The 27208-nt window shown below is 40.6% G+C and overlaps 1 protein-coding gene across 7 annotated transcripts in view; it reads left to right on the forward strand.

The window, feature by feature from the left end:
- Positions 1-27208, forward strand: part of SYBU (syntabulin) — a 122325-nt gene that overhangs the window by 54835 nt on the left and 40282 nt on the right. For 4 of the 7 annotated variants that reach the window (XM_070477241.1, XM_070477239.1, XM_070477240.1 and 1 more), the window contains 2 exons: positions 11411-11608; positions 14117-14176. In XM_070477241.1, coding sequence (XP_070333342.1) covers positions 11411-11608; positions 14117-14176 — 258 coding nt within the window. Of the gene's footprint in view, positions 1-11410; positions 11609-14116; positions 14177-25423; positions 25565-27208 lie in introns of those variants that run through there. The other 3 variants (XM_020876371.2, XM_020876372.2, XM_020876373.2) reach the window with 2 other exon arrangements.

Genomic DNA, 27208 nt, shown 5'->3' on the forward strand with positions numbered 1-27208 from the left:
GCTCTAACAAGTTCACCTCCATCAGCACATACATATGCTGTGTTTTTACGTCCTTCAGAGTAAATAAGCTCCCTTTGACCCCCTTATTACCTTGCAGCTGCCGTTCTACTTCCCTGTTCCTCTTCACGAGCAAAACTTCATCCTATCTCTGTAATCTGTCCTTATCAAGCCTGGGAGTGACCACATTAGCAGATCTGACATTCTCTTGTCCGCCTTCATTTTCCTTGATTTTCCAGTGTGACTCAGTACAGCTGAACAAGCCTGTTTCTTAGGAAAGATTTTCCTCCTTGGCTTCTTTGGTTCCCGGCTTTAAGTGCCCCCGTTGGCTCCGTCCTGCCCCTTCCCGCCTCACAGTGTCCCGGTGCCTCAGTTCTCAGTCCTCTTCTCTTCCTGCCCTCCCCAAGAGCTCAGATCTTTAAATCCCTCCCTTGTAGGATGGTGATGCTCTCCAGTCCAACCTCTCCTCTGAGACTTGTGTGCACACACAGTCAGTGTAGTCATGTCTGACTCTGTGCGGCCCCATGGACTGCAGCCCGCCAGGCTCTTTATCCATGGGATTCTCCAGGCAAGAATTCTGGAGTGGGTTGTCATACCCTCCTCCAGGGGATTTTCCCCCACCCAGGGATTGAACTCACGTCTCTTAAGTCTCTTGCATTGGCAGTGGTGTTCTTCACTGCTAGCGCCACCTGGGAAGCACCCTCTAAGCTTTAGGCTCACATATCCAGCTGCCTATTTGATATCTCCAGTGTCCCGGTTAATTTGTGCCTCAGATTTAACATATATCAAAAGCAGAATTCCTTTTGGTGGGGGGAGGGTGAGCTGGGTCTTTCTTGTAGCACATGGACTCTTCATCGACTCTTCGTTGTGGCATGCATGTTCAATAGTTATGGTACACATGTTTGGTAGTTGTTATATGTGGACTCACTATTTGTGGCACATAGGCTTAATTGCCCTGCAGCATGTCGGGTATTAGTTCCCTGACTAGGGATGGAACCTGCATCTCCTGCATTGGAAGGCATATTCCTAACCACTGGACCACCAGGGAAGTCCCATCAGAAACAGAGTTCTTAATTTCACCCTCTGTAAACTCATAAACCCATTTTTCTCCAACTCAGAAATGACCATCGTATTCTCTGTTGCTTAAGCAAAGAACCTGGAAGGTATTCTTGACCTCCTACTTTTCATTGCCATAACTAATGTATCCCCTATCCATCTCCTTTTCTCAATTTTTACTACTACCGCCTCAGTCAAACCACTGTCATCTCTCATTTCTACTATGCAGTGGTCTCTATGTGGGTTTGCTGCTTCCATGCCTTCATTCCTAAAGGGGTTACACAGCATGGGTGTCCAGAAGAAGACTCTGGATTGACCTCTTTGAATTCATACCCATGGCTTACTGTGGCCTCGGGGAGGTAGCTTTGTAGTGCTACTTTTGTACGCCTGTCTTTTTCAGCTCAGTTCAGTTACTCAGTCATGTCTGACTCTTTGCAACCCCATGGACTGCAGTACATCTTGCTAGTGCCTGTCTCAAAGAGGATATTAGATTAAGTTAATTAATTAAAGGTTTAGTGTTCTAAACATGCCTGATACTTAGTAGGCACTCAATAAATATTAGTGAGACCTAATATCACTAATATAGTCTGTTCTCCACAGGCCAAATGGTTGTCATTTCTTGCTTGATGCACATGATAGCTTCCATTGCACTTGAGATAAACGTAGGGTTCTGGCCTATGTAGTCCTGTGCATGCTTGGACTTCCGCCTCCCTTCATCCTCATCATCAGTCCTCTGTCCTCACATTTTGCTGGCCTCTTCTCAATTTCCTCAGTGTACCAGACTCCTTGTTGTTCCCTCTTCCTTGGCTTTTCACTTCCCTGCCTTTTCCATGATTGATTCCTTCTCACTTTTTTGATCTCAGTTCGAATTGCCTCTTTAGGACCTTCCATGACAACCTGTCTAATGAAACACCTTCCCATCTCCCACCCAGCTACTCTAAATCACCTAGTTTGTTTTGTTAACAGTACATCACAATCAAAATTTCTTCCCTATGTTTTTTTTCACTTGCTTATTAACTCTCTCTACCACTAGAATATGAACACCTTGAGGACAAGGATCTTAGAGTCTTGGTCGTCATTACATTTTCAATATCTTGAGGACTATCTGCCATGCAATAGGAAATCAGTAATTATTTGTGGGATGGATGGATGGATGAATGAGATTCTTACACTTCAACATTGGCAATTGTGTAGTGTCACATTGTATAATGCTGAAGCAAAATTAGGGTGGAGCCTTGTAGACTTATGAATTCTCACTCCAAAAAGATGCTGAAATTAGGTGAGGGAATAGAATTGCAAATTTTGCTACTGAAAACCTACAGTGCAAAATTATCCGAGCAGCATGCATTAAACGGTCACTGTATTGAAGCAAAAACTGAAAACAACTAAGAGTTTCTTGCCTCAAATCTTGTGGTCTGTTTATAATGAGATGGCTTCTTTCTAACAGCTTCCTTTGTCTGTTTTTAATTTGAGCATTCCCCAAATTTCTGCTGTTTCCTCTTGGAACAAACGTAGGTAGAAAAATTTAGAAAACAGCTCATGTTGGTAAGAAAAACAGGGACTTCAGAGTCAGACAAAGCTGAGTTTGAATCTTTGAATTCATCCCTTACTAGCTATGTGACTAGCTTACCTAGTCCAAGCCTTAGTTTTCCCACGTATAAAAATGAGATATTATTAAAATTATATGATAAAACTAGTATTCTTGCCATATGATAGCTATGCAATAAATGTTACTTTTATCTTACCTACATCCTTTCAGAGCATTTGAATAGTTTTTAGTAAGAATTTCACAGGGTTCAGATTAACCATGAATTTAAACTATGACATTTTACTTGTCTCCCATCAGACTATCTTCAGAAATGTCAATGTCTGGAGCAGTAAATTATTGTTCAGTTGCTCAGTCATGTCTGACTCTTTTCAACCCCATGGACTGCAGCATGCCAGGCTCCTATGTTCTCCACCATCTCCTGGAGTTTGCTCAAATTTATATCCATTGAGTTTGTGATGCCACCCAACCATCTCATCCTCTGTCACCCACTTCTCCTCCTGCCTGACCAGTAAATAGTAAATATTTCCTGAGCAGTAAATAGTAACACCTATAACAGTGTCTGGCACATGGTAGATACTCAGTAAGTATTTGTTGAGCAAATGAGTAAGTTGTCTGTAAACCAACTAGATTTCTATATAGTTTTATGTTTCTTTAAAATGGAAATGATTCTTCCTCCAAATTATTCAGCTGAACATTGAACAGTATCAAACCATAACTGAATGTTTCAAGACCTTATGGCACAAAACCACATTTTCCTCCGCCTGCTGTTATTTTTAAGTTCTTCTGGAATTGTTTAGTTCAGCATTTTGGAAAACCAATGAGCTGTGAGAACTAAGTTCAAAAATGAACCAGAAGTTTTAGAGATGTTTCTTGGACTTTGAAGAAATATTTTATCAGTAATCTTTAGATTACAAGGAAGTTGAAGTTGGGACTTGGTCATCATAATTGTCACCAAATGTGTTGGATAGCACTGGTTGTTAGGCACCTTAAATATCAGTAAATATACACACCATTGGGCAATCCTAATATTTTAAAATGTGGGTTAAATATATATAACCCTGGCTTCCCTGGTAGCTTAGCTGGTAAAAATTCTGCCTGCAGTTCAGAAGACCCAGGTTTGATTTCTGGGTCAGGAAGATCCCCTGGAGAAGGGATCGGCTACCTACTCCAGTATTCATGGGCTTCCCTGGTGGCTTAGATGGTAAAGAATCCGCCTGCAATGTGGGAGACCTGGATTCAATCGCTGGGTTGGGAAGATCCCCTGGAGGAGGGCATGGCAATCCACTCCAGTACTCTTGCCTGGAGAATCCCCATGGACAAAGGATCTTGGTGGGTTCCAGTCCAGGGAGTGGCAAAGAGTTGGACATGACTGAGCGACTAAACACAGCATAGCACATATATATGTATAGGGGCTTCGCAAATGGTGCTAGTAGTAAAGAACCTGCCTGCCAATGCCAGAGGCAGACGCAGGTTTGAGCCCTGAGTCGGAAAGATCCCCTGGAGGAGAGCTTGGCAACCCACTCCAGTATTCTTGCCTGGGGAATCCCATAGACAAAGGAGCCCGGTAGGCTACAGTCCATAGGGTCTCAAAGAGTTGGACGTAATATAGCACACACACACACACACACACACGCATATATACACACACACATATACATATATATATATATATATTCACTTTGCAGAAAATATTCATTGCTTTCAAATTTTCACCAGAAAAGCATTAACAAGTAATATGGAAAGGATAGATTTCCTAAAAATTAAGAAAACAATAACTGTTAGCATCTAACCTTACACTGCATTTTAAAATGAATTGCAGATGGATTTAATATACATGAAAACTGAAATTATAACAATCTAGAAGAAAGTATGAAAGTGAAAGTTGCTCAGTTGTGTCCAACTTTTTGTGACCCCATGGACTACAGTCAATGTAATTGTCTAGGCCAGAATACTAGTGTGGTTAGCCTTTCCCTTCTCCAGTGGAAGAAGGTATAGGTAATATTTAATTGATCTTGGAGTTAAGAATGATATTCTAAGCATTAAAGCATTGAAAGAAATCACAAAGGAAAATACGGGGAGATTTGACAACTAGAAATAGAAAAGGTTGGTTGTCAAAAACATTTTAAACTAAAAGCCAACAATAAATTTGGTGAGCCATGCTGAAGGACTGTGCCTTCCATATGTAAGCATTTCTTACAGATTAATAAGAATTCCTCGATACCTTAATAGAAAAATTTTCAAAAACATGCACAGTACATAGGATAAGTAAAAAAAAGACCAGCGAACATATGAGAGACATTAAGCCTCACTGATAAATACATGCAAGCTAAAGCATCAGAAATACATTTTTCATATTAACTTGGCAAAAATGCAAACAAACTAGTATTCATTACTAGCATTAATTTAATAAGTAGGGTACTCTCATATGATAATAATAGGAATATAAATTGCCTGAAATTTCTCAGAAGTCTTAGTAATTTTGCTTTTAGAGATATGTTCTATGAGGTAATAAAAAAATGTGACCAGAGATTTATCTGTAAAATGTGTTATTAAAGCAATTTCAATGATAGAAAATTGCAAACAACCTAAAAAACCCTTCAAGAGGGAATTGATTTTTGGAAACACTGTGTTCCTGTTTTAAACAGTTACTCATTTAAAAATAATATTTTTGAGAAACTAAATAACATATTTTGAAACTTTTAGAAACATACCCAAAGAAAGATGAATACTATAGTCAACCCTAATATGCTGCTTGTCCGTTCTGTCTAGATTAAGTGATAGCAAGATGTTGTCGTATTTGCTGCATCTATCTCTTTCTCTCTTTTTTACTTTGCTGAAGCATTTTAAAGCTTATATCCAGACATCATGCCATTTCATGTCCATACCTTAGCACTCATTTCTCTAAAAAATGACCATTTTCTTGCAAAAATTAGTGCCATTTTCATTACTAACACATTTAACATAATTCCTTGGTACTATCGAGAACACTGAAATAGCCCCAGTCATCTCAAAAGTGTCTGTTTCCTTCCTCATGGTATTATTTAAACCAGAGGCCAACAAACTTTTCTGAAAAGGACCAGATAGTAAATAATTTCAGCTTTGCTGGCCAGATAATCTCTGTTGTAATTATTCACCTCTGTTTTTGTGCTTGAAAGCCACAGTCCACACCATGTAAAGGATTGGGCTGTTTTCCAGTAACATTTGATTTACAAAAGCAGGCAGCGAACAGGATTTGGCCTTCAGGCTGCGGTTTGCCAACCCCTGATTTAACTCATTCCTGTTCTCCATATTGTGCGGTGGACATTAGCTTTAAAGCTTGATTAGATTCAGGGGCAGTTCTTTTGTGGCAAGAATCATTCATGGGGAATGCTGCGTGCTTCATCTCATAGCCCATCAGAAGGGACATAGTGTCCATTGCCCCACTGTCAGTCATGCTAAGGATACTCAGTGGGTACAAATGGGTAAGGCTTGAGCCCTCACTACAGACTCTCCGTCTGCCTTTTGTCTAATGGTTTCATCCATTGTGTTTGTTGCCTAAATCTGTTATTCCATTAGAAATAATTGCAAAGTTCACCCTTGTGCACCATGGGTTTGAACTGCATGAGTCCACTTATACTCAGACTTTTTAAAATAAATATGTGCTATGAACTAAGGTTTGTTCAATCCTTGAATGTAGAACTGCATACATGGTGGATCAACTGCTACATTTTACTTGGGTTTTCTACTGCATGGGGTCTGCACCCCCAACCACCAACCACCCATGTGTTCAAGGGTCAACCATAGTAACTTTCTATTATTCCATCTTACTTTCATTAACCAGAATGCTTCTGTAAGAAAGAACTTTCCAGTATCAGTGAGTGAGTTAAGTTATCCTTAAATACAGATTTTCCAGTAACAGCTTTTACAATCAGGATTTTTTTTGTTTCTTCTTAATTGTCAAATTTAAGTATAAAAATTGGCCCCTTGGTCACTTCCAATGATTTCAGCAGGTTGGGATTTTGGGGGTGTTGAAATGGCCTTTTTTTTTTTTTTGGTTTATTTTGTAAGATTATGAACTCATAGATTTTTAAAATATATCCAATGATTATCAGTCATTTGCATTTATTATTATTTCTGATGCTCAAATTATTCCATCTTTGGCCAATGGGACCCCTTTGTTTTGGTTCCTACTAGTCTTAAAAGCTTCTTTCTGTCTAACCTAACAAATTCCAGGGAAAATTTTTCAATTAACAGAGTAAAGAAACTATAATGTATGTTGAAATTTTTTAAAAAAAGAAAACAAGCAAGTAAATAATATGCATAAAAAATCAGTAAGAAATATACCAAATAGTTAAATATTTCTTATTGGCAGTACAATTCTAGGAAACTATTATCTCTTTATTTTTTTTACTTCTTCGTACTTTTCTGTATGCTAGATGTTTTGCATTAAAGAGTATTACTTTTATAATTTAAAAACCCAACAGAATATTTTCTTTAACTTAACAAGTTTCTTTAGTACATTTAAAATAATATACAAATTATTTTAAAAGGTGCTTTTACGCACTTTCTTCGGAATTGTAAGTAGAATAATTGTACAATTTTTAGCTGTATCCCATATTCTCAAAGAGCTTATAATATAAAGAGAAGAAAATAGATTAAAAAATCATTATTTAACAAACATTAGATATTTGTTTCTCCCATCTGTCTTTATAGACCTTAAAAAATTTTTCCCTTAAAATCAATTTGGAAACGAGTTAGTAGTATATTTCTTACAGCACTTGAGGTGGGCCACAACTTCTGGAGGTTCCTAGGTCTGTAAATATTTTTCTATTATCTTTAATCCTGTGGGTTGACATATTCAAAGAAAATAAACAGGAACAAATCAATGAAAGAACTTATTCCTCAGTATAAATAAAAGTGAATATTCATTGGAAGGATTGATGCTGAACCTGAAGCTTCAATACTTTGGCCACCTGAATTGAATAACCAAATTGCTGGGAAAGGTTGAAGACAAAAAGAGAAGGGGACGGCAGAGGTTGAGATGGTTAGATAACATCACCAACTCAATGGACATGAATCTGAGCAAACTCTGGGAGATAGTGGAGGACAGGGGAGCCTGGTGTGCTGTAGTTCATTGGGTTGCAAAAAGTTGAACACAACTTGGGGACACAACCACAGCAGCAAAAATAAGTGAAAGGGGACATATAAATTAGTCTCCTTCACTGCAGGTGGTGATCATTTGGCCTTGACGAGGGTCACTTTACCCTGAGATCCACCAGGGGCCATCCTGGACTCATGTAAGTGGAATTTTAAATTGTTGACCCCGGAAGGAAATCATCTCAAATGGATCATGCTGTAAAACATGGAAAGTGCTCCTATTGCATGTCTATTCCTAAAATGAAATTATACTTACCATGAATAATGCCATGAGAAAGAAACATAAAAACTCAACTATGTAAGAGCTGGTGTGGGTGTATGTTTAAGCGTGTTTTAAGAGAAAAACCCCTTTTCAATAGAAGTGACAATCTCCTCCACTCTCTTTCTAAAGCCTTGGAGCAAAGTTTTTCTTAAAACCAAGTTGAAATGTTCTTACTTTTCTCAGGCATTCTGGAAATTTAAAACAACCCACACTTTTCTGGGTAAATCATTCAGGATTTCTGCCATTTCCTGCCCAGAAACAGTTTCTTCGTGGTATCCTCTTAGAAATTTCTGTCACTGATAATTCCTTTATACTAACATAAGTAATGAGAGCTGTATTTCTACAAGACAGATTTAACAGTCAGAATCGCAGCAGGAAATAGAAGCATGAAGTATTTCACTGAAGCAGGTTTAATAAATAAATCTACTATGTGCTGGATCCACATGTAGTTTGGCACATAGTAAGATTAGACTTGAACAACCAAAGAACATCAACTTGACTGTTCTTAGAATCTTGGAATAGATGTGAACTAAGACTATTTTACATAGAATTTTGGAAAGGAAGGACTGGTGGTCTGCTTCCAGCTATGATCATGAAGTTAAAAAGGAAGAGAGGAAGAGGAGGGAAGGGGAAGGGGAGGAAAGAAAGGGCCCTAAAAAGACCTGTGGGAAAAAAGAACCACTCCTTCAGTGCTGTGCAGAGGAAAACATCTCAGGTGCCACAGTTAACCAGGTGACTCTCTGGTACTGAATTTCTGTTGTTTTTGCTCGGGTCTTAGTTTGCATAACTTAAAGTGTAGTCTCTGCAGTAGGAAAATTAATGGCCCCGCCCTTTCCAAAACTAGATTCCTTTGTCAGTGTTGGTTCCATTAGACAAAACAGGCAAATACCCCAAGCTTCTCTCATAACTCAGTTTTTCTGGGGTATGAATTTGCCTTAACAGGCTTGCCAGTTGACAAGAACTGCGTGCTGGGAGTGGTATTTACCAACTCCCTTTACTTGCTTATAAGCTCCATCAGTATGGGGGCTGAGTACATTCCTGTGGCTGATTCAGTGCCAAGACTCGATATATATTTGTTTAACTAATGAAAGACGATGTCTCATATTCCCATCATTTCCCCCTCAATATGAAGTGTAATACCAGACAGTTAAGAGATGATAAATGAATACTAGTTTACTAGGTGGTGATTCAAATGCTGTATGAGGTACCTGAAGTTAAAGATTTATTTAGGTATTCATCTTCTCAATCCCTGCCCTGGAGATAATGGCTGTAAATTTTGATGACAGGTGAGACATACATGCCAGGTGAAAAACTGCTACTGCCTTCCGTAAACTGCTACCGTTCTGAATAATTTTGGTCCCCAATTTTTAATCAGACCCATAGTCCTTGAAATGACTAGTACTGAAAATCTGGCATGCACACGTTCCTTCTTGTTTAACTCTGGCTAAATGATAGTAGAACCGAACAAAACACATTCGTTTTCTATTTAAATTACAGTTTTGACAGTGTTTCTCAATACTGGAAATTGTTTAATTTTGTCCCTTGGAGTCAGAGTTCTCAAGAAAAATTGCTTTCGAGGGTAGAGAATCTGAATGAAGCGTGACTTTTTGTTCATTTGGGCCATCTCTCTTTCAAAAGAAGTAACTTACGGAACTGACTCGTAAGGAAATACTTTTAAAGACAACAGGTAATTTTGGATGATTAGACTTCATTCGTTTGGGTTTATCTGCTTTGGGATAGGAATCAGGAAGCAGGCTCTCCTGAGGCCATGTGCAGACCTGTGGAGCCTTGTAAAAGTACTGGAAACTGTCTTTGCACCTTAAGAAAGGAGCTCAGATTTCTTTGGACCGAAAGCATGGGACAGGCAAAAGTAAGAAGCCAGGGACAATAGTGAAATAGCTGAGCTGTAGCAGCCAAGAGGATTCTCATCACTTTGTGATTCAGAGCCACCATTTCTTCAGTTCAAGAAGAACATAGCACATTTAAAAGAGCAGCAAAGACAGAAGATATGAACTGTGCACTAAAAACCATTTACTTCCAGAAATGGACCACTGGGATCTGATATAGGCTATTATGTCCAAAAGTCTAAAAGGATACATCATTTTACTAATGCCAAGTTCACTTTGTTCTAGAAGCTGGGATATTTCATAATAAAAATTGAAATAAAGGCCAAAAATGAAACGATGGCAATTGCTTTTTAGATGGATTCTCTAGTCATGTTAATTCAGGCAACCAGTATATTTTATTCAGTCCTAGTTCTGTTTCTGTCTTCATTCAAGCCATGACGTTTTATGATAGTCTTTGATAGATGGCAAATTATTTTAGTTCCTTTAATATTTATAAAAGTATAATAGTCCTAAAAGTTATTAGTACCAAATTCATTTAGTAGTATTCACTAGTACTATTCATTTTTTTGCCTACTTAGTTGTTAAAATAGCTCTGATGTCAAAATATTTCCATATAATAAAGAATTTTTCAGCAATGAAAATTTACCACTAATTGATTATTTTGAGTAGACATACTTTTAAGTAACACTGATTGGCTTTACATTCCATACACTTCTCCTCAACACAGTACAAATGAATTAATCAACCACTATAAACATTTAATAGATATGGAAAGAACTTACAGGAATCAGCAATGTAGCTTTCTTGTTTGCTTACTAAGCATTTATAAGATCACTGCATATTATGCATATTAACTTATAATAATAACTATGGTAGTTAATATATAGCTTGAGAGTTAAGGGAACATTTATGATTTGAATATTATTTTTATTTTACCCATTTATCCCAGACAGCAAGATATCTGATTGATGTCCTTTTGGTTTGGATAGGTACGTTCGATGATAAAACAGGATCACTGCCTTCTGCTTCCTTGAACTTCTGAAATCAGCTGTCTTCTCCTTCAAACTCTGGCAACCAACTGATGGGTCCAGTAATTGAAAACTGGGCGTGGTCAATAACATTCAAGCAGTTTTTTCCTAATACAGACAACCCTGAGGAATTCATATCAATAATTCTGAATTGCTCTGACAAATGTTTTGTTACTAACCCCATCAGAAATCTGTGGATGAATATAAACCAGAAGTATACTACCTAAAGCCCTAAAACAGACAGGTATAATTTAGGTTTGGACAACAGGAATGTCACAGAAATATTTGTGATCCAAAAGTCTTACAGGGTTTTGCCTTAGAATCTGTTCTTTGATTGTTGATATTTCCTTTGTTAACGTGATTGGCCAGAATATGGAAAATAAAAGGCAAGTCATCCACAGGAGTTAGCCTGCGCCTCCTGAGCTGAGTACGTCGTGCGTGTGAGCGCGCGTGGGCATGGCTCACTGCCTGGCTCCCCCGCACCATCATTGATTTCCTCCTCCTCATTAAACACTCGTCGATTCCTGTCTTCCAGATGACACAGGCTGCCCTAGTAGCCAGTCAGTATCGCCTGTGAAGACGCCCTCCGATGCTGGGAACAGCCCCATTGGCTTTTGCCCTGGAAGTGATGAAGACTTTACCAGAAAGAAATGCACAATTGGAATGGTTGGTGAGGGAAGCCTCCAGTCAACGCGACACAAGAAGGAACCTAAGTCAGGCCTTGTAAAGCCAGGTAAGTGGCCTTACTCTTCATGTTCTCATCAGAGCCGTATGACTGGAGTGATTTCATGTGAAATTTGAAATGAAGCCCCTGGATATCAGCATGAGGAACACTAATGCAGTAGCTAGTACCCAGAAATCTCTCTCTCTCTTTTTTTTAAATAAAGAGGTAGAGCAGAGAGTGGAATATTTCCTATACTAGTTGTTAATTGAGAATGCATAGTGACATATGTGCCTATTATAAAGACATGTTAAAAAGGGAGGAAATTTGAACAAATGTTAACTGAATGGTCTAGCAGACATTTAAACTATATAATTAAGTCTAGCATAAATTATACTAAGAAATTACTTGGTACCATCTAAAGTATGCACAGATTATGAAAAGAACAGGTTACCTTGAGGCAGATCTGTAAGGCTGGGAGTGCTTGCTAACCTAGCTATTTTATTTGCTTTTTTTAAGACTGAAATATGAGTATGCTGCTGTATGTGTGTGTGTATATGTATATATATAGAATGTTCAATAATGACAAAATAGTAAAAGCTTTGAGATGAAATGGAGATCATTATTACAGTGAATAAGATGCCATGAACATCAGAACAGTTCTCAGAATTTGCAATATATCAATAATATTTTACATCTCAAAATATATACAGTGTATGAGCAAATAAAGTTTTAGTGAAACTAAAGTTATGGCTTGAAAGTAAAAGGACCTGAATATTGGCATTGAGAGACAACCCCCTATTGCCTTATTTTCTTCAATATCACCAGTTGTGCTATACATATTAGTGAGCCTGAAAAGACAGATTAATGGCTTGCATGAGTTCCATTCTTTACATTTGTCTTCTAATTTTTGTTTGGTGATGACATTATTGTGCAAGGAGCTGTAGGTGGCTTTATTTCAATGGAGCCAAAGCTTGGTCTTTGTCTGCTTCCATTGGAAGGTCCTACATCTACTTCCATCTCTCTCCGCTTTTGTTCTTCGTGAATAATTGATATGCAGAGCATATCTTAATGAATTATTCTTCATCTTGCTTTTGGTCAATCAAAGAAAATGTCGTTTAGTCTGAGAGCAAAATTTAAACTGTGTGAGGAAGAAATCCTTTATTTCCTATTGGTTCCTGGTAAATGTCAGCCAAGTTGAATTTGTTAGTTGTCTTTTGCTTTGGTGTAATATGAAAAAGAAAGGAAATGATACACAGTGGAGAAGACAGCATAGGAGAAGATGGGTATTATAAAAAAGATGTTGAGGACCCCTTTTTATGCCTTTTATGCTCTTTTATATACTTAAGACAGAGACAGTGAGTTAAAGAATGTCACGTAATTATTGTATTGTTGTTGTTACTGAGTCGCTAAGTTGTGTCTGAATGTAATTATAGTCAAGAAATAAACCATTACCTTGCGTATTCAGAAACTAGAATGTCCTTCCTCTCTTCCCCAGCTCGGCTGTCCTTTTAAAAAATTAAGATAATTCACATACTATAAAATTCGCCCCTTTAAAGTATACATTTCCATGGTATTTAGTATATTCAAAATATTGTACAAACATCACCACTGTCCAATTTCAGGGCATTTTTATATCCCTCCAAAGAAACCCCATACCCATGAGATGTCACTGTCCACTCTTCCTTTCTCCCAGCCCCTGGCAACCACTTACCTGCCCTCTGTCTGATTTGCCTGTTCTGGACATCACGTATAATGGCATCATACAATCTATGGCCTTTTGTGTTTGGCTTCTTTTGCTTAGCATGATGTTTTCAAGGTTCATGCACTAGCCCGTCATTCTTTTTATGGCTCAGTAATATTCTGTTGTATGAATATACCACATTTTAAAGTAGACTTTTGGTGAGCGATTTTGGGTGTACAGAAAAATTGAGCACCCAGTACAGGGTTCTCCTATCCCCTACCATATCTCATATTTCATACCACTACCTCCAGCTTCCCCTGTTATTAACATCTTGGCTTAGTGTGGTGGGACACCACACTTTGCTTATCCGTTCACAGTTGACAGATATTTGGGTTGTTTCTACTTTTGACCTATTGTGAATAATGGTGGCATGAATAGTCACATTCAAGTTTTTGTACAGACTTTCAGTTCTCTTGGGTGTATACCTAAGACTGAAATTTCTAAGTCATATGGTAACTCTATGTTTAACCCTTTGAGGAACTGCCAAACTTTTTCCCCTAATGGCTGTACCACTTTACATACCACCAGCAATGTCTAAGGGTTTCAATTTCTCCACATCCTTATCAACAGTTGTTATTGTCTATCCTTTTGGTTATACTTACTCTAGTGTGTGTGGAGCAGTATTTCATTGTGCTTTTGATTTCCATTTCCCTGATGGCTAAAGATGACGAGCTCCTTTTCATGTGCATATTGACTGTTCGTGTATCTTCCTTGGAGAAATGTTCTCAATTTTCTTTTAGCCAGTTGGGAGCAGTCACCAATAGGTTCTGCTTCTGCAGCATACAGGATGTGAGTTTAAGAGCAGAAGCCCTGTCATCCTCTTTTTGTATTCCTAGCACACAGGGTCCGGTGTGTATCGAGGGCACAGTCGACATTGGTTGACCTCAACAGCAAAGGTAGGCTATGGCATTGAGAATGTAAAATGCTTCAGGAAAGAGTGTCAGCTTCAGGGATTGCAAAGAAAAAAATAGATTTTTATTGTGAAGATATTGTAGGATTTGAATGCAACCTGAAATTATTTTATTTCTGTTATTCACCACCTGCCACCTCCCCTGATCCCCACCTCATTCTCAAAACATTTTACAGTGGTGACTATACAAATAAACAGTGAAACAAGAGACGAGTGTGGGGCAGCAAGAACACACTAAGTTAAATGGCCGTTAAGATTATCCTTGGCCTTCCTTGGTGGCTCAGATGGTAAAGAATCTGCCTGTGATGTGGGAGACCTGGGTTCGATCCCTGGGTTGGGAAGATCCTCTGGTGGAGGGCACGGCAACCCACTCCAGCATTCTTGCTTGGAGAATCCCAAGGACAGAGGAGCCTGGCAGACTACAATGCATGGGGTCACGGAGAGTCGGACATGGTTGAGTGACTAACACTTTCACTTTCATTTCAAGATTACTCTTGCGCTTTCTTGTTCCAGTGATCACCGCGGGCTCGGTCACTTCAGTCATGTCTGACTCTTTGTGACCATATGCACTGTAGCCCTCCAGGCTTCTCCGTCCATGGGATTCTCCAGGCAAGAATGCTGGAGTAGGTTGCCATTTCCTCCTCCAGGGGATCTTCCCAACCCAAGGATTGAACCCGTGTTTCCTGCACTGCAGGCAGATTCTTCACCACTAAGGTCCAGGGGAAGCCTTGTTTCAATAATCATCATAAGAATAATCATATCTTAATGTAAGGTTAAAAACCCTATGTGTGTGCACAGAATTCACCCTGAGCAAGTCTTGGTTCCTACAGAAGATACTTGTTGAAGATCAGCTACTTGTCTTGCTGAGGATATTTAAGTAGAAAGTACAGACAAAAAGACTAAAAAGGAAGGGGGTGGGAGAAAGGAAGAGAGGGAAGAAAAGAAGGAAGGAGGAAAGAAAGGAAACACGAGTTGTTCTTTATGCTGTTTTGATAATAATGGATCCTTTGAGAATCCTGAAGGCCATGGACCCATACTCCAGAAAAATATGCACAAAATATCACATACTATTTCTGAGGTTTTATGGGCCCCCTTTATTAGGATTTTTGACTCCTAGTTAATCACCCTGCCCAGAGGCAGAGCCTGAAATAGCACCTTTGTCAACTGCTTTGTCAACTGCTAAGCAGTGCTGACCTCATGATCTTTTGATTTATTTGCATTTGGTCAAGGTCACAAGGGTCCCTAAAGTGTATTTTTTAGTTGCCTGAGATTCCTAATGTCATCACTAAAAGGAGTTGCTTGAGCTTTTGAATGGGTCCGTATCTGTACAGTGCTGTGGTGCTTTAGTCGCTAAGTTGTGTCCGACTCTTGCGACCCAATGGACTGTAGCCTGCCAGGCTCCTCTGTCCATGGGATACTCCAGGAAAGGATACTGGAATGGGTGGCCATTTCCTTCTCCAGTCTGTAGGGTAAGCTCTTTGTATTTAAAGCAGTCTGCACTGGGACCTATAGCTCTCTGACCTTTCAGCAGAATAAACCTGTCAGTCTCGTAACTAAGAAGAGAGGAAATTCTGGACACAAGGGCCTTGGGTTACTCCAAAATTTATAAAATGCAGAGAATGTGTCGTTAAACCACAAGAAGATACTGCTCACCGGTTATTAAAATGGTCCATCTCCTCCGCAGCCCCAGGTGACCATCTCCCCTCAGCCTAAACTCATCTTCCACTCTTGGTGTGCGCTCTACTTTTTTAAAATAAATCAACTCATTAGAACCAATACCAGTTTATTAAAATAGCAAGCAATTAATGTCTCCTACACAGATGCTCCAGGGCCCTTTAACATTAACCTGGGCCCATTTAATTTTAGGTCTGTTGTTCTAGATTCTGGAAACTGCTGTTCACCTTGGAAAGGAGTTATTGAAATGCCCCTTTGTTCGTTCAGATAAAGAGCTAATAGTGTTGTATGTGTGTGTGTGTTCTTAGTCACTCAGTCCTGTCCAACTCTTTGCAACTTCATGGCCTGTAGCCCCCCAAACTCCTCTGTCCATGGGGATTCTCCAGGCAAGAACACTGGAGTGGGTTGCCATTCCCTCCTCCAGGGATCATCCCAACCCAGGGATAGAACCCTGCATCGCCTGCATTGACAGGCGGATTCTTTACCACTGAGCCACCTGGGAAGCTTCATAGTAATGTTGACTGGGTACCTAGTGCAGAAGGAGAAGGAATTGTGTCACACGATGCCCGGAAGGGCTTAGTAAGGTCAGCTGAGCACGCCCGCACTCCCAGCAGGGCACCATGACACGCACAGCATGAAAGCCCTGCCTTCTTCTCGACTCATGCTGGAACTTCTCGGAGGCAGTGCGCCTTCTGTCATTTTGGCTTCTATCACTTAATGCAGGTTTAATTAAAAGTTGTCACCAAAGAGCAAAAGAAAACAACCCTGCGGTCAGTTGGATAATGGCTTTGCCTTTTCCGTGTTTTCATGAGTCAACTCAGCAGATGTTCAAGACTGCATCTCTAGAGCCTAATACAATGCCTGTCATGACACAGGTGTGCAGTAAATCCTTCAATGAGAATGGAATTATGTTTAGTGTGGGAGGAGCGTGGGAAATACAGGCAGAGATGACCTCAGCATCATCCTTGGTCTTGGGAACCTTATCATTCAAGACAGGTAACCGTACAATAAAGCTGAGCTGTAGTACAGATTAAAAGGAAGGGAATGAAGGCATGCTGATAGGGAACTTTTTATAATAATGCATTTTTATGGGAATATACTTGATTTACAATGTTGTGCTAGCTTCTGCTATACAGCTGCGTGAATTAGTTATACATATACATGCTGTGCTATGCTAAGTCGCTTCGTTTGTGTCTGACTCTGCAACCCTATGGACTATAGCCCCTCGCCCGGTTCCTCTGTCCATGGGATTCTCCAGGCAAGAGCACTGGAGTGGGTTGCTGTGCCCTCCTCCAGGGGATCTTCCTGACCCAGGGATCGAACCCACGTCTCTTATGTCTCCTGCATTGGCAGGCAGGTTCTTTACCACTGGTGCCACCTGGAAAGCCCATGCATATACATATATTCTCTCTTTTTCAGATTCTTTTCCTATATAGGTCATTACAGTGTGCTGGTAGAGTTCCCTGTGCTATAGAGTAGGTAGGTCCTTTTTAGTTATCTATTTTTGTGTATTAATAGTAGTGTATGGGCTTCCCAGGTGGCGTTAGTGGTAAAGAATCCTCCTGCCAATGCAGGAAACATAAGAGACGTGGGTTCCATCCCTGGGTCTGGAAGATCCCCTGGAGTAGGAAATGGCAATAAACTCCAGTATTCTTGCCTGGAGAATCCTATGGACAGAGGAGCCTGGCAGGCTACAGTCCATAGAGTCTGTTGGACATGACTGAAGCAACTTAGCACACATGCCTGCAATAGTAATGTATATATGTCAATCCCAATACTTTTTGAGAGATCTATGTTGTTAGCATTCCTTCTCTCAGATGCTTATCCTGATTTTAGTTCCACAGTCAGTTTTCCTGATGAGATTGTTGTCAGCCAGAAAGGAAAGTTTTAATTGGATTTCTGCATTAGAACATTAAATGATTTTCCTGGGCCCCTTTAATGCTTGATTGTCTACTTGGGGAGCATCTTAACCCGAAGGAGAAAAAGATCCAGTCGGTCCCTGTTCTACAAATGCAAGTACTAAATCCTTCCTACACAAGGCTTGTGGGAGAGCTGGGGAAAGAACTACACAATTTGAACAAATAATTAGAAAAAGTGAAAGGGAAGGGGAAAAAACACCTGCTGTTTAAGGAGGTAGATCAAGAGCAAATGGTTAGGGTCACTATAATTGAAAAGAAATCCACATTTAGAAACTGAAATGTTGAAATCTGCATGTGAAAGATGTCACCGCCCGCCATAGGCATTCAGACTAAGTTGGTATTCCCGTCATCAGACACCACCCAGGCTATTGAAATCGGAAACCTGGCCAGATGAACTGTAATAACCTCACCACAGTAACAGAGGATGGGTGACTTTTCAAAAGACAGTTTCCCACTTTCAGAGGCATTTGCTAGGAAACTCAGAAGGCACCAACTGGATTGGTGATTAATCAACACTGGTTTTGGTAGACGGAGGCTCTTTCGCACACAGCCTGCCGGTGTTCCCGTGCTTATCAGGGGCATCGTCCCTTTGACTTCAAAGTTAGTCCTGTCAAATAAAAGGGACAGCATGCAGGGTGGGGCACGAACGGGGCATATGTTCTTACAATAACTTGGCTACGAAGAGGAGACTCAAGAACTTAGCGTACAGTTCTCCGCAGGTTACTCAGCTTGGGATTTCTTGGGGGGAAGGTGTGAATGGATGGTGGGGCGGGGCTGCGGGGACACTTACTAACCACCAGACTCAGGAGTCCAGCATACCGGGTTCACATCTTCATACCACCTCTTTGTAACTGTGCACTCTTCAGCTACCTGTTATCTTCCAGAAACTTTGTGTTTGGCATCTTCAGAATGGGTTATTGTGTCCATTAAACAGATTAAAGAATGTAAAATGCCCAGCGTTCCATCTGGCACAAAGCAATTCCTTAGCAAATGTTCGTAACGGTCATTCGTTGCTCTTAAAATAGTTATCAGAGATTCCTTGCACTTTGTTTACAGGAAAATCCTTGAAACTATCACACAGAACTTACGTTTATTAAAACAAAACTCTAGCATGTCATGTTCTCCCAGTTCACATAAAACAGGAGGAGTGTTTGCTATTGGAGGACACTGGAGAGAGCATGAGTTGATTGACAGATGATGGTTTGACAAAGAGGAAAGAGAAAATATGAAGGGGAAAATATGAAAAAAGCAAACAGAAGACCACTAAAATACATAATGGCCTATTAAATGTTTTGTAGCACTCGTGTGTGTGTGTGTGTGTGTGTGTGTGTGTGTGTGCTCAGTTGTATCTGACTCTTTGTGACCCCATGGGCTGTTGCCTGCCAGGCTCCTCTGTCCCGTGGGATTTCCCAGGCAAGAATACTGAAGTGAGTTGCCATTCCCTACTCCAGGAAATCTTCCTGACCCCGCATCTCTTGCATCTCCTGCATTGGCAGGCACATTCTTTATCACTAGCACCACATGAGAGGCTTCTTGTAGCACTAATGCAATAGTTAATGTTCTAGAAACAGAGTGAGTCATTGTGATGGTGTAGTTGGCAGAAAATGATGTGTATGAAGGCAGGAAAATTCCTGAAGCATTTTAGAAATATTTTCATAGAATGGAAAAATTAAAATTTTAGTGCTAAAAGAGATTTGGGTTATATGGAAACATTCTGCCTTCTTTGGCAGGCAGTGCTTTTCTAATAGCTTTTAGTTTCAATCAAAGCTCTTTCAGCAGCAAAGCCCAATCTCAAATAAAGTCTTTAGTCTGTTTCAGATGCTAAACATATCTGGAAGACTATATTAGATGTAATCGTGTGCTTACATGACTCTGAAATTTGATTAAAAATTGTTGTAGCTCATATTTATTGAGCCTTGACTGTCCCAGGCAAAATTCCAAGGACTTCACTCATTTAATCCTCATATCAGTGTGAGAAGGGGGTATCATTGTCCCCTCTTTTACAGATGGAGAAACTGTGCCATAGAGACACTAATTCATGCGAGGTCACAGTCTGTAAATGGATTCTAAATAGGATAGTTTTGCTTTTGACTCTTAACTACCACACTGGTTTGTAAGGTCCAGCGTCAAAGGACTAATTTTAATTGTAACAGGGAAGTATGACAACTGAGAAAGATTAGTTTATATAAGACAGGGATTTTTAAAAAAATATCTGTGGAGCCCTATAGATTAGCTGATACAGTCCATATACATATTATGCTGGCTGCTGCTAACCAAATCAATGAACCTCAATGTAACTTCAATGAAATACAGAAAATTGAACACAGGAGGCTATTTGGATGCAGATCAGGAAAATAAACCATGAAGATGTCACCATCAAAGAATGTTAAGGTCTTCAGAGTTTTCCACTTAATAATGATCTACTTCTTTCTCTACTTGTCACCAGTGTTTTATGTGTAGCTCTGTGTGTCATCAATAGTTTCATAAACAATGATTAGGTTTTGCCAACTTAAACAGGAGCTTTTGCACTGATACCGAAGTGGATCTCTGAAACTTTCCCTCTGAGAGAAAAAATGTCCCCCCAGGAATCAGCACAAAATGTTTTATAATGAACTGCTGTATAATCTACCTCTTCTCTCCAGCAGAGACCAGATCGGCAGGAAAAAAAGCTTAACTGTGATGAGGAGCCCTGGGTGTTTATCTTTATGGCAGGGTCTCTTACATATTTACTCTCATGCCTTTCTCCCATCTGTGCCTTTGATGGTACACCCAATCAATGTGATGGGGCCAAATGGTCTGCTAATGGTTTTCCCATAAGAATTAGTGAGTTCTAATCCTCTTCTTCTCAGAGGTGACTGCTGTCCATATCCCAGGTCTGCTGGGATTTATTGCACCTACAGTGTTATAGCTACCAATTTGGGGGCCCGCCAGATGCTTCCTAAGTGCTCTAATGTGCTGAGAACAAAGCGTTAGTGGTATCTTACACATAGCAGATGCCCCAGCAGACCACACACCCACCATTAAAGATATTTATCGACTACCAGCCCAAGAGAAATAAACCTGAAAATTTCTTTTATACACAAACCTATAAACTAAGAGTTATAAATCATGCAGATATATGCTGTAGGTTGGGCTTCGCCCCCGTCCCCCGCCAATTGAGAAGAGTTTATTGAGGAGACTGCATGCACAGAAATGGGCTTAATTAAGGAAACCCAACCAGTATGGGGCTTCCCAAGTGGTGTGAGTGGTAAAGAACCCGCCTGCCAATGCAGGAGACATAAGAGATGTGAGTTTGATCCCTGGGTCGGCAAGATACCCTGGAGGAGGGTATGGCAACCCACTCCAGTATTCTCGCCTGGAGAATCCCAGGGACAGGGGAGCCTGGAGGGTTTTAGTTCAAAGGATTGCAAAGAGTCAGACACGACTGAAGCAACTTAGCACATAGCACAACCATTCCGGGGATGGAGCAGCTTGAAGCCCTTCCCTGGTGTGAAGAGGCCAGAGGAAGGTTGAGATGCCAGAACCCAGAGCCAGAGAATTCCCAGGCTGCATGTGAGGGAACCATGCACTTTGGTAGCAAAGTGTTAGTCGCTTAGTCATGTCTGACTCTTTGCAACACTATGGACTGTAGTCCATGGTGTGCTGCAGTCCATGAGGTCAAAAGGAGACACGACTGAGCTGACTAACTGGACTATAGTCTACTAGGCCCCTCTGTCCATGGGATTTCCAAGGCAACATTACTGGATTGGGTTGCCATGCGCCCCTCCAGGGAATCTTCCTGACTCAGGGATCGAACCCGGGTCTCCTGCATTGTGGGCAGATTCTTTACCATCTGAGCCACTAGGAAACCCAGCAAAACAATGCACCTAACAAGAGAGGAGGTGGAGGGGACTTCTGTCTTCTCTGTCTGTATAATTCGCTGGGTGGCGTGTGGGTGGACTGGGCTACTGATGAAAGTTATGTGTTGAACCAAACTTATGTAAGTTCGTTGGGGTAATTCAGTGAGTTACAGTCTTCTACCACCTGAACCTGTGTCTAACAGCCAAGGTTCAGCAGTAGGCAATGTGGATGCTGGCCACGGTTAAGTGAGGTGAGCTTCGGGAAACTAGCTACAGTGGACTTACAATCCAAGCCATTTTGAATTCAAGTCCATTACATGGACTGGAATGTTTGTGGCTTTGCAGGAAGGTGATTGCTGTGTAAGAGTCTAAAAGACAGCAATCCTCACTTCACCACCTGTAAGGATTCTGCTCAACTTCAGTTTGAATCCCGGCTGTACACTGATGGACCAGCTTTCACTCATTCACTCAACAAGTATTGATAAAGCATTTATTCTGTGCTGACACCATTGTTCCATGCTTTTGGGACAGAGGAAGGGAAAAACAAACAAGATGCCTGTTCTGTTGGAACCTGCCTGATATAGGGAGATGGCTGATACACAAGCAGACAAACAAGATAAGTTCAGATAGTGACACGTAAAACAAGGTAATGCTATAGCCGGTGACGAGCGTTGGGCTGGGAGTGTCTGGGGAGGTGACATTTGAGCTGAGAACTTAGTCATATTCCTTTGCACTTGCAGAGGGTTTGCGGGGACAGTGAGCGAAGCCGTGAGCTAGGAAGAGGAAAGAGTAGTTGCAAGTGAAGTCTGCATCCAGCAATGGGAACCTACTGGCCAGTTTTAAGAGAGACATAATTTAATATATGGGTTTCCCAGGTGGCTCAGTGATAAAGAATCTGCCCGCCAATGCAGGAGTCACAGGAGATGTGGGTTCGATCCCTAGGTCAGGAAAAATCCCTGGACAGAGGAGCCTGGTGGGCTACAGTCCATAGAGCACAGAGTCAGGCACGACTGAGCATGCTCTCAACGCAACACAATTTAGTGTATATGTTCAAGGCCCTTTTGGTTGCTCTGTGGAGCTTGCATTATCAATAGATTAAACTGGAAGCAGGTTAATGAAGGAGAGGCAGTGAAAACAGAGCCAAATGTAGGAGACAGTGTATATGAGTGAATACAAGGTCCTGCATTTTCCTAATGAGATTAAAAATATTTTATTTGCTAACCTGAGTAAACCTTTAGAGATGGATGAAATAGTGAATAGCTGGTAGGTTTTTTAAATTTATTTTTTTAGTTAAACATACAAATGTATACTCTGTTATTTATTTAGAAGTAGGGATCTTGTTATTCATCATTAATATAAAAAATTTATGACCCTCCTCCTCCCTGGAGCTAGTTTTCAACTCGGGTGTCTTTCCCAGAGCAAGTTATCTTCACTTCTGCCCAATTTGTTTGATACAAAGCCATTTTGAATTCATATCTGGAGCTCTCATTGGACATTATTTTTGAGCCTGCGAGTACTGTGAGGGTAGCTGTTAATGTATAAGAGGCTCCCAAATCCAGAGGTTAAAAACTAGACAGAAGCTGATCTTCGTCATAAAACAGTCCCTAGGTGTTTGCGAGACCGAGGCCGGTAGGTAGCATGTCAGGTTGGCTGTCCTCCTCCAGGAAGAAGGAAGGGAGAGAGGGACCAGGGGATACTCACCCAATCATTTTAGGGTCAGGGCACAGAAGTGGCACATGTCATTTCCAATTATATCCCAGGACATCTTGGTCAGCTGGGCATCTATTATTATGGAAGAAGGAAAGAATGGGGCTGGACATGGGACGACAGCTAGCAGACCGTCACAGCACCCACGGAGAGCATGGAGGCAGGTGGTTTTTCTGCTCCCCTGTAGAGGCAATGTCAGTATCAGTCAATACCCAGAGCTATTCAGTTACTAAGTCCAGTTAGCAAAGAGAGTACGTTTTTTTTTCCATCTCCATAACTTAACCTTTGACTATTGCTATTTAATGGCAGGGGCGGCAGAGCATGAGACTGTTGGATGGCATCACCGATTCAGTGGACATGAACTTGGGCAGACTCAGGGAGACAGTGAGGGGCCAGGGAGACCTGGCCTGCTGCGGTCCACAGGATTGCAAATAGTCAGACACAATCTAGCGACTGAACAACATTGCTATTTAAATTGATCTTTAAAAAAGGCTGGAGGAGTCTTACCACAGGAATAATTACAAAATCTAGCTTTGAATTTCTTGGCCCCCTCCATTTTAAACAATTCCATCAGCCGACCCCTGAAGGCAGCGCAAAACAATACCGACTGAGGTCGATTCAGTCCCATGTGTCTTTTTCAAATGACACTTTTTGATCAAAGAAGGTAATTATAAGAGAGAGCTTTATAATAAGAGGCTTTGGAAAGACTTTAAAATAAGGAGCTTTCTTTTGTGTGAGGTAATTGTGGGAAGAGAGTGCCTCACCTTATATTTAGGTATTGAATAGGGTGTACCACGTCACTTGCCAAGCAGTGGGAGGCAGGGGAGTTCACATGCTGGATAGTTTCTTTTGTAAATATGAGGAAATGGTTCCCTTTTGTCATATAGAGGAACAATTAATACTTATCTTTCTCATGTTGATGTGAGAATCATAACATGTTATGTATGTAACGGAGTACAGGCCTGCCTTAGAGATTTTGTGGGTTTGGTTCCAGACCACTGCAGTCAAGTGAATATTGCAATGAAGTGAGTCACATGAATTTTTTGGTTTCCTAAAGTATATAAAAGTTATATTTACACTCTACTGTAGTATATGAAATGTGCAATAGCATTGGGGCTAAAAATATATACATTTAAAAATACTTTATGCTATCATATGCAGATCATCTGACAACTCACAGTACCACATACCTTCAATTAAAAAAAAAAAAAAGCAGTATCTGCGAAGCACAATACAGTAAAACACAGTAAGGTGAGATTCTGCCCATATGTGCATCGAGTAAATACTGCACGACACTGAGAGGTAAACGTGCATGTCCTATACCTTTGCAAAAATCAGTGTTAGCATTTGGCAAGTGTTTGTAGTTACAGCATTTTCCTGTTGTGCAGTGTGTGCTCAGTAAATGATCACTGAGGTTATTAAATGAGCAAAGTTTACAAATAGCACAACTTTAAGGTATTTGAATGCTCGCTTACCATCTTGTTTGCATTGGTCCTATTTTATCACCGTTACCTTCTTAGTAAGAATTATTCTAATATAATAAATGGCTTTTCTGGAAGCTTAACAAACATCTTTGCTCTCCTGTTTGGAAACACTGTGCCAACAGTTGTCTCACACAGCCTTCAATTCCATTTTCTCCCTTCAGAACAACAATTGTCTCCTGGTCCTCCCTCCCCGGGAGGACTGTGAAGTGCCTTGCATATTTAAATAGCTGGAAGTCAGGAAGTACACTGAGTATTTTCCTCAAAGTGTCACGTGCTTGCCATTCCATGTAGGAATGTGTTGGGTTTTGATGTAATTTCTTCCTCGCTCTTTGGGATATAATCACTGTCGAAAGACTCTTAAGTGTTGCTCCACAATTGTCAAAGAAAGCCTGTAGGCCTTTACCTCTGTTTGACAATTTGATGTTTCCTTAAATGCTTTGTGTCCATTCATGAGGGTGATGGTTTCATTTGAAATGCTGCAGTCACCAAGGAGAAGCTCTTGTGCTCTCTCCTGATTGGCCAGCCTCCCCTCTGCCTCCTGTTGCTATGGTGCCCAGCAGAGTAACTTCCTTGCCCTGTACAAGTAGGAGGCTCGGTCTCCATGGATACCCCACTCTGAGACTGTACTCCACGGAGAGATGAGCTGAGCTGCACATACTGTATTTCTGCACAAGACATACCCCAGCCTGAGGTGGGAGGCTGTTTGCAGAGGCAGTGTTTGCCATGAAAGTCTACGGAGCTTATCTTCTAAGTAAGTCATATTAGTCACAGTAAGTAAATAATTATATTGGATCCCAGAGGATATGTTCTTTGTGTATATGTGTGTGTCAAGTTACTTGTGGTAGGCTAAAAATGTAGTCTGGAAACAAATTTTCAACTCTGTCTACCTTTCAGATATCCTGAATGCAGAGTCTGAAACTAAACTTTGAAAACACACACCTATATTGTTTTAAATACCCCTTGTCATTTGTGAATCTGCCATTTGAGGCAAAAGGGAAAAGATGGACATGGATGATTACATTTTAGAATGCTCTCCTAACTCTGAGCCTTGCATGCTGCATTTATAAATGCAGAGCTTGTCCTTCCCCAGTGACGTGCTATGGGAATAGATGAACGAAGGCACAATTAATGCTAATTGGCCCTGCAGAGAGTGTGCGATGGGGCCTCTGTGTCAGCTGAGACTCGATGTATTTATTATCAAGAATGATCTTGCTTATGTGCTCATCTCTGCCAGTTCACCATGGAAATTACTCAGAGACCATCCCTCTAACCAGTTTTAATTTATTTTTCTCATATAATATTCAGAAAAAATTCAGAAACTCTTCAGGTCCATGGAATTGGGGTGGGGAAGAATTTTGTGTTTATTAATGATTTGCTCTAACACTTCCGCTTTATTGTACCTTCCAAAAACATAAGGGTTGGGTTTGCAATGTTGTAAAACACATGAGTCATCTTAGAGCAGTTTTCATCTGCTGGGTGAATGATTAATGCCTGCGGTGTTAAAATTAATGAGTGGAAACAAAAGACTATATGTATGGTCACCCCAACTTTAGTTCAGTAATTCTAAAATTACATTAAATTAGATCTTCACACTGTCCGCAGTAGGTAGCTGGCTCTAGACAAAAAGCAGAATATACACTGTATTGGTATAAGAGTGATTCATTTTTAGTATATAGAACAGTGAGCACAGAGTGTCACATTAGATTGTAAATGTCTCTTATTTTCTCTGCTCATGACTAACCATTCATGCAGAGGAGAACCGGTGTAATGTCATCTCTTCCAGCTGTTAGTCATGGCTCGATTTTAATTCCCTCAAATGGTGAAAAGTTACCACCCTTTGAGGATGTGAATGTCCTGGTGACTCCTGGCTCTGATTTTGTCACTGAGGTCGGGCTTTAGGTCACTGTCTTAATATTTTATAAATATAATTTCCACTCATCAAAGGGGCAGCAGACAAATAAAGGTTCATGATACACTCTGTAGTGATCATGGCTTTAAAGACATGGAAACAACGTCCATGACACTTTCTGCAAAGTTTTTCACCTCATTCGTTGTGGCTCAGTTGGTAAAGAATCTGCTTGCAATGCGAGAGACCTGGGTTCAATCCCTGGCTTGGGAAGATCCCCTGGAGAAGGGAAAGGCTACCCACTCCAGTATTCTGGCCTGGAGAATTCCATGGACTGTATAGTCCGTGGGGTTGCAAAGAGTCGGACACGACTGAGCGCCTTTCACTTTCACTTCCGGTATTATAGGCTCCACTTCCTGTTTTTATTGTGCCTGTGACAAATTCTCCTGCGCATCTCTGCAAACCAGCAGAGTATGGGATTTTTTTCAACCTCAAAATATCGGAATTTGCTCTCTGTTTCCTCATCTATATCAGTTCAGTTTAGTCCAG

This window comes from Odocoileus virginianus, chromosome 15 (genome assembly GCF_023699985.2).
Source record: "Odocoileus virginianus isolate 20LAN1187 ecotype Illinois chromosome 15, Ovbor_1.2, whole genome shotgun sequence".
NCBI classification, from domain to species: domain Eukaryota; kingdom Metazoa; phylum Chordata; class Mammalia; order Artiodactyla; family Cervidae; genus Odocoileus; species Odocoileus virginianus.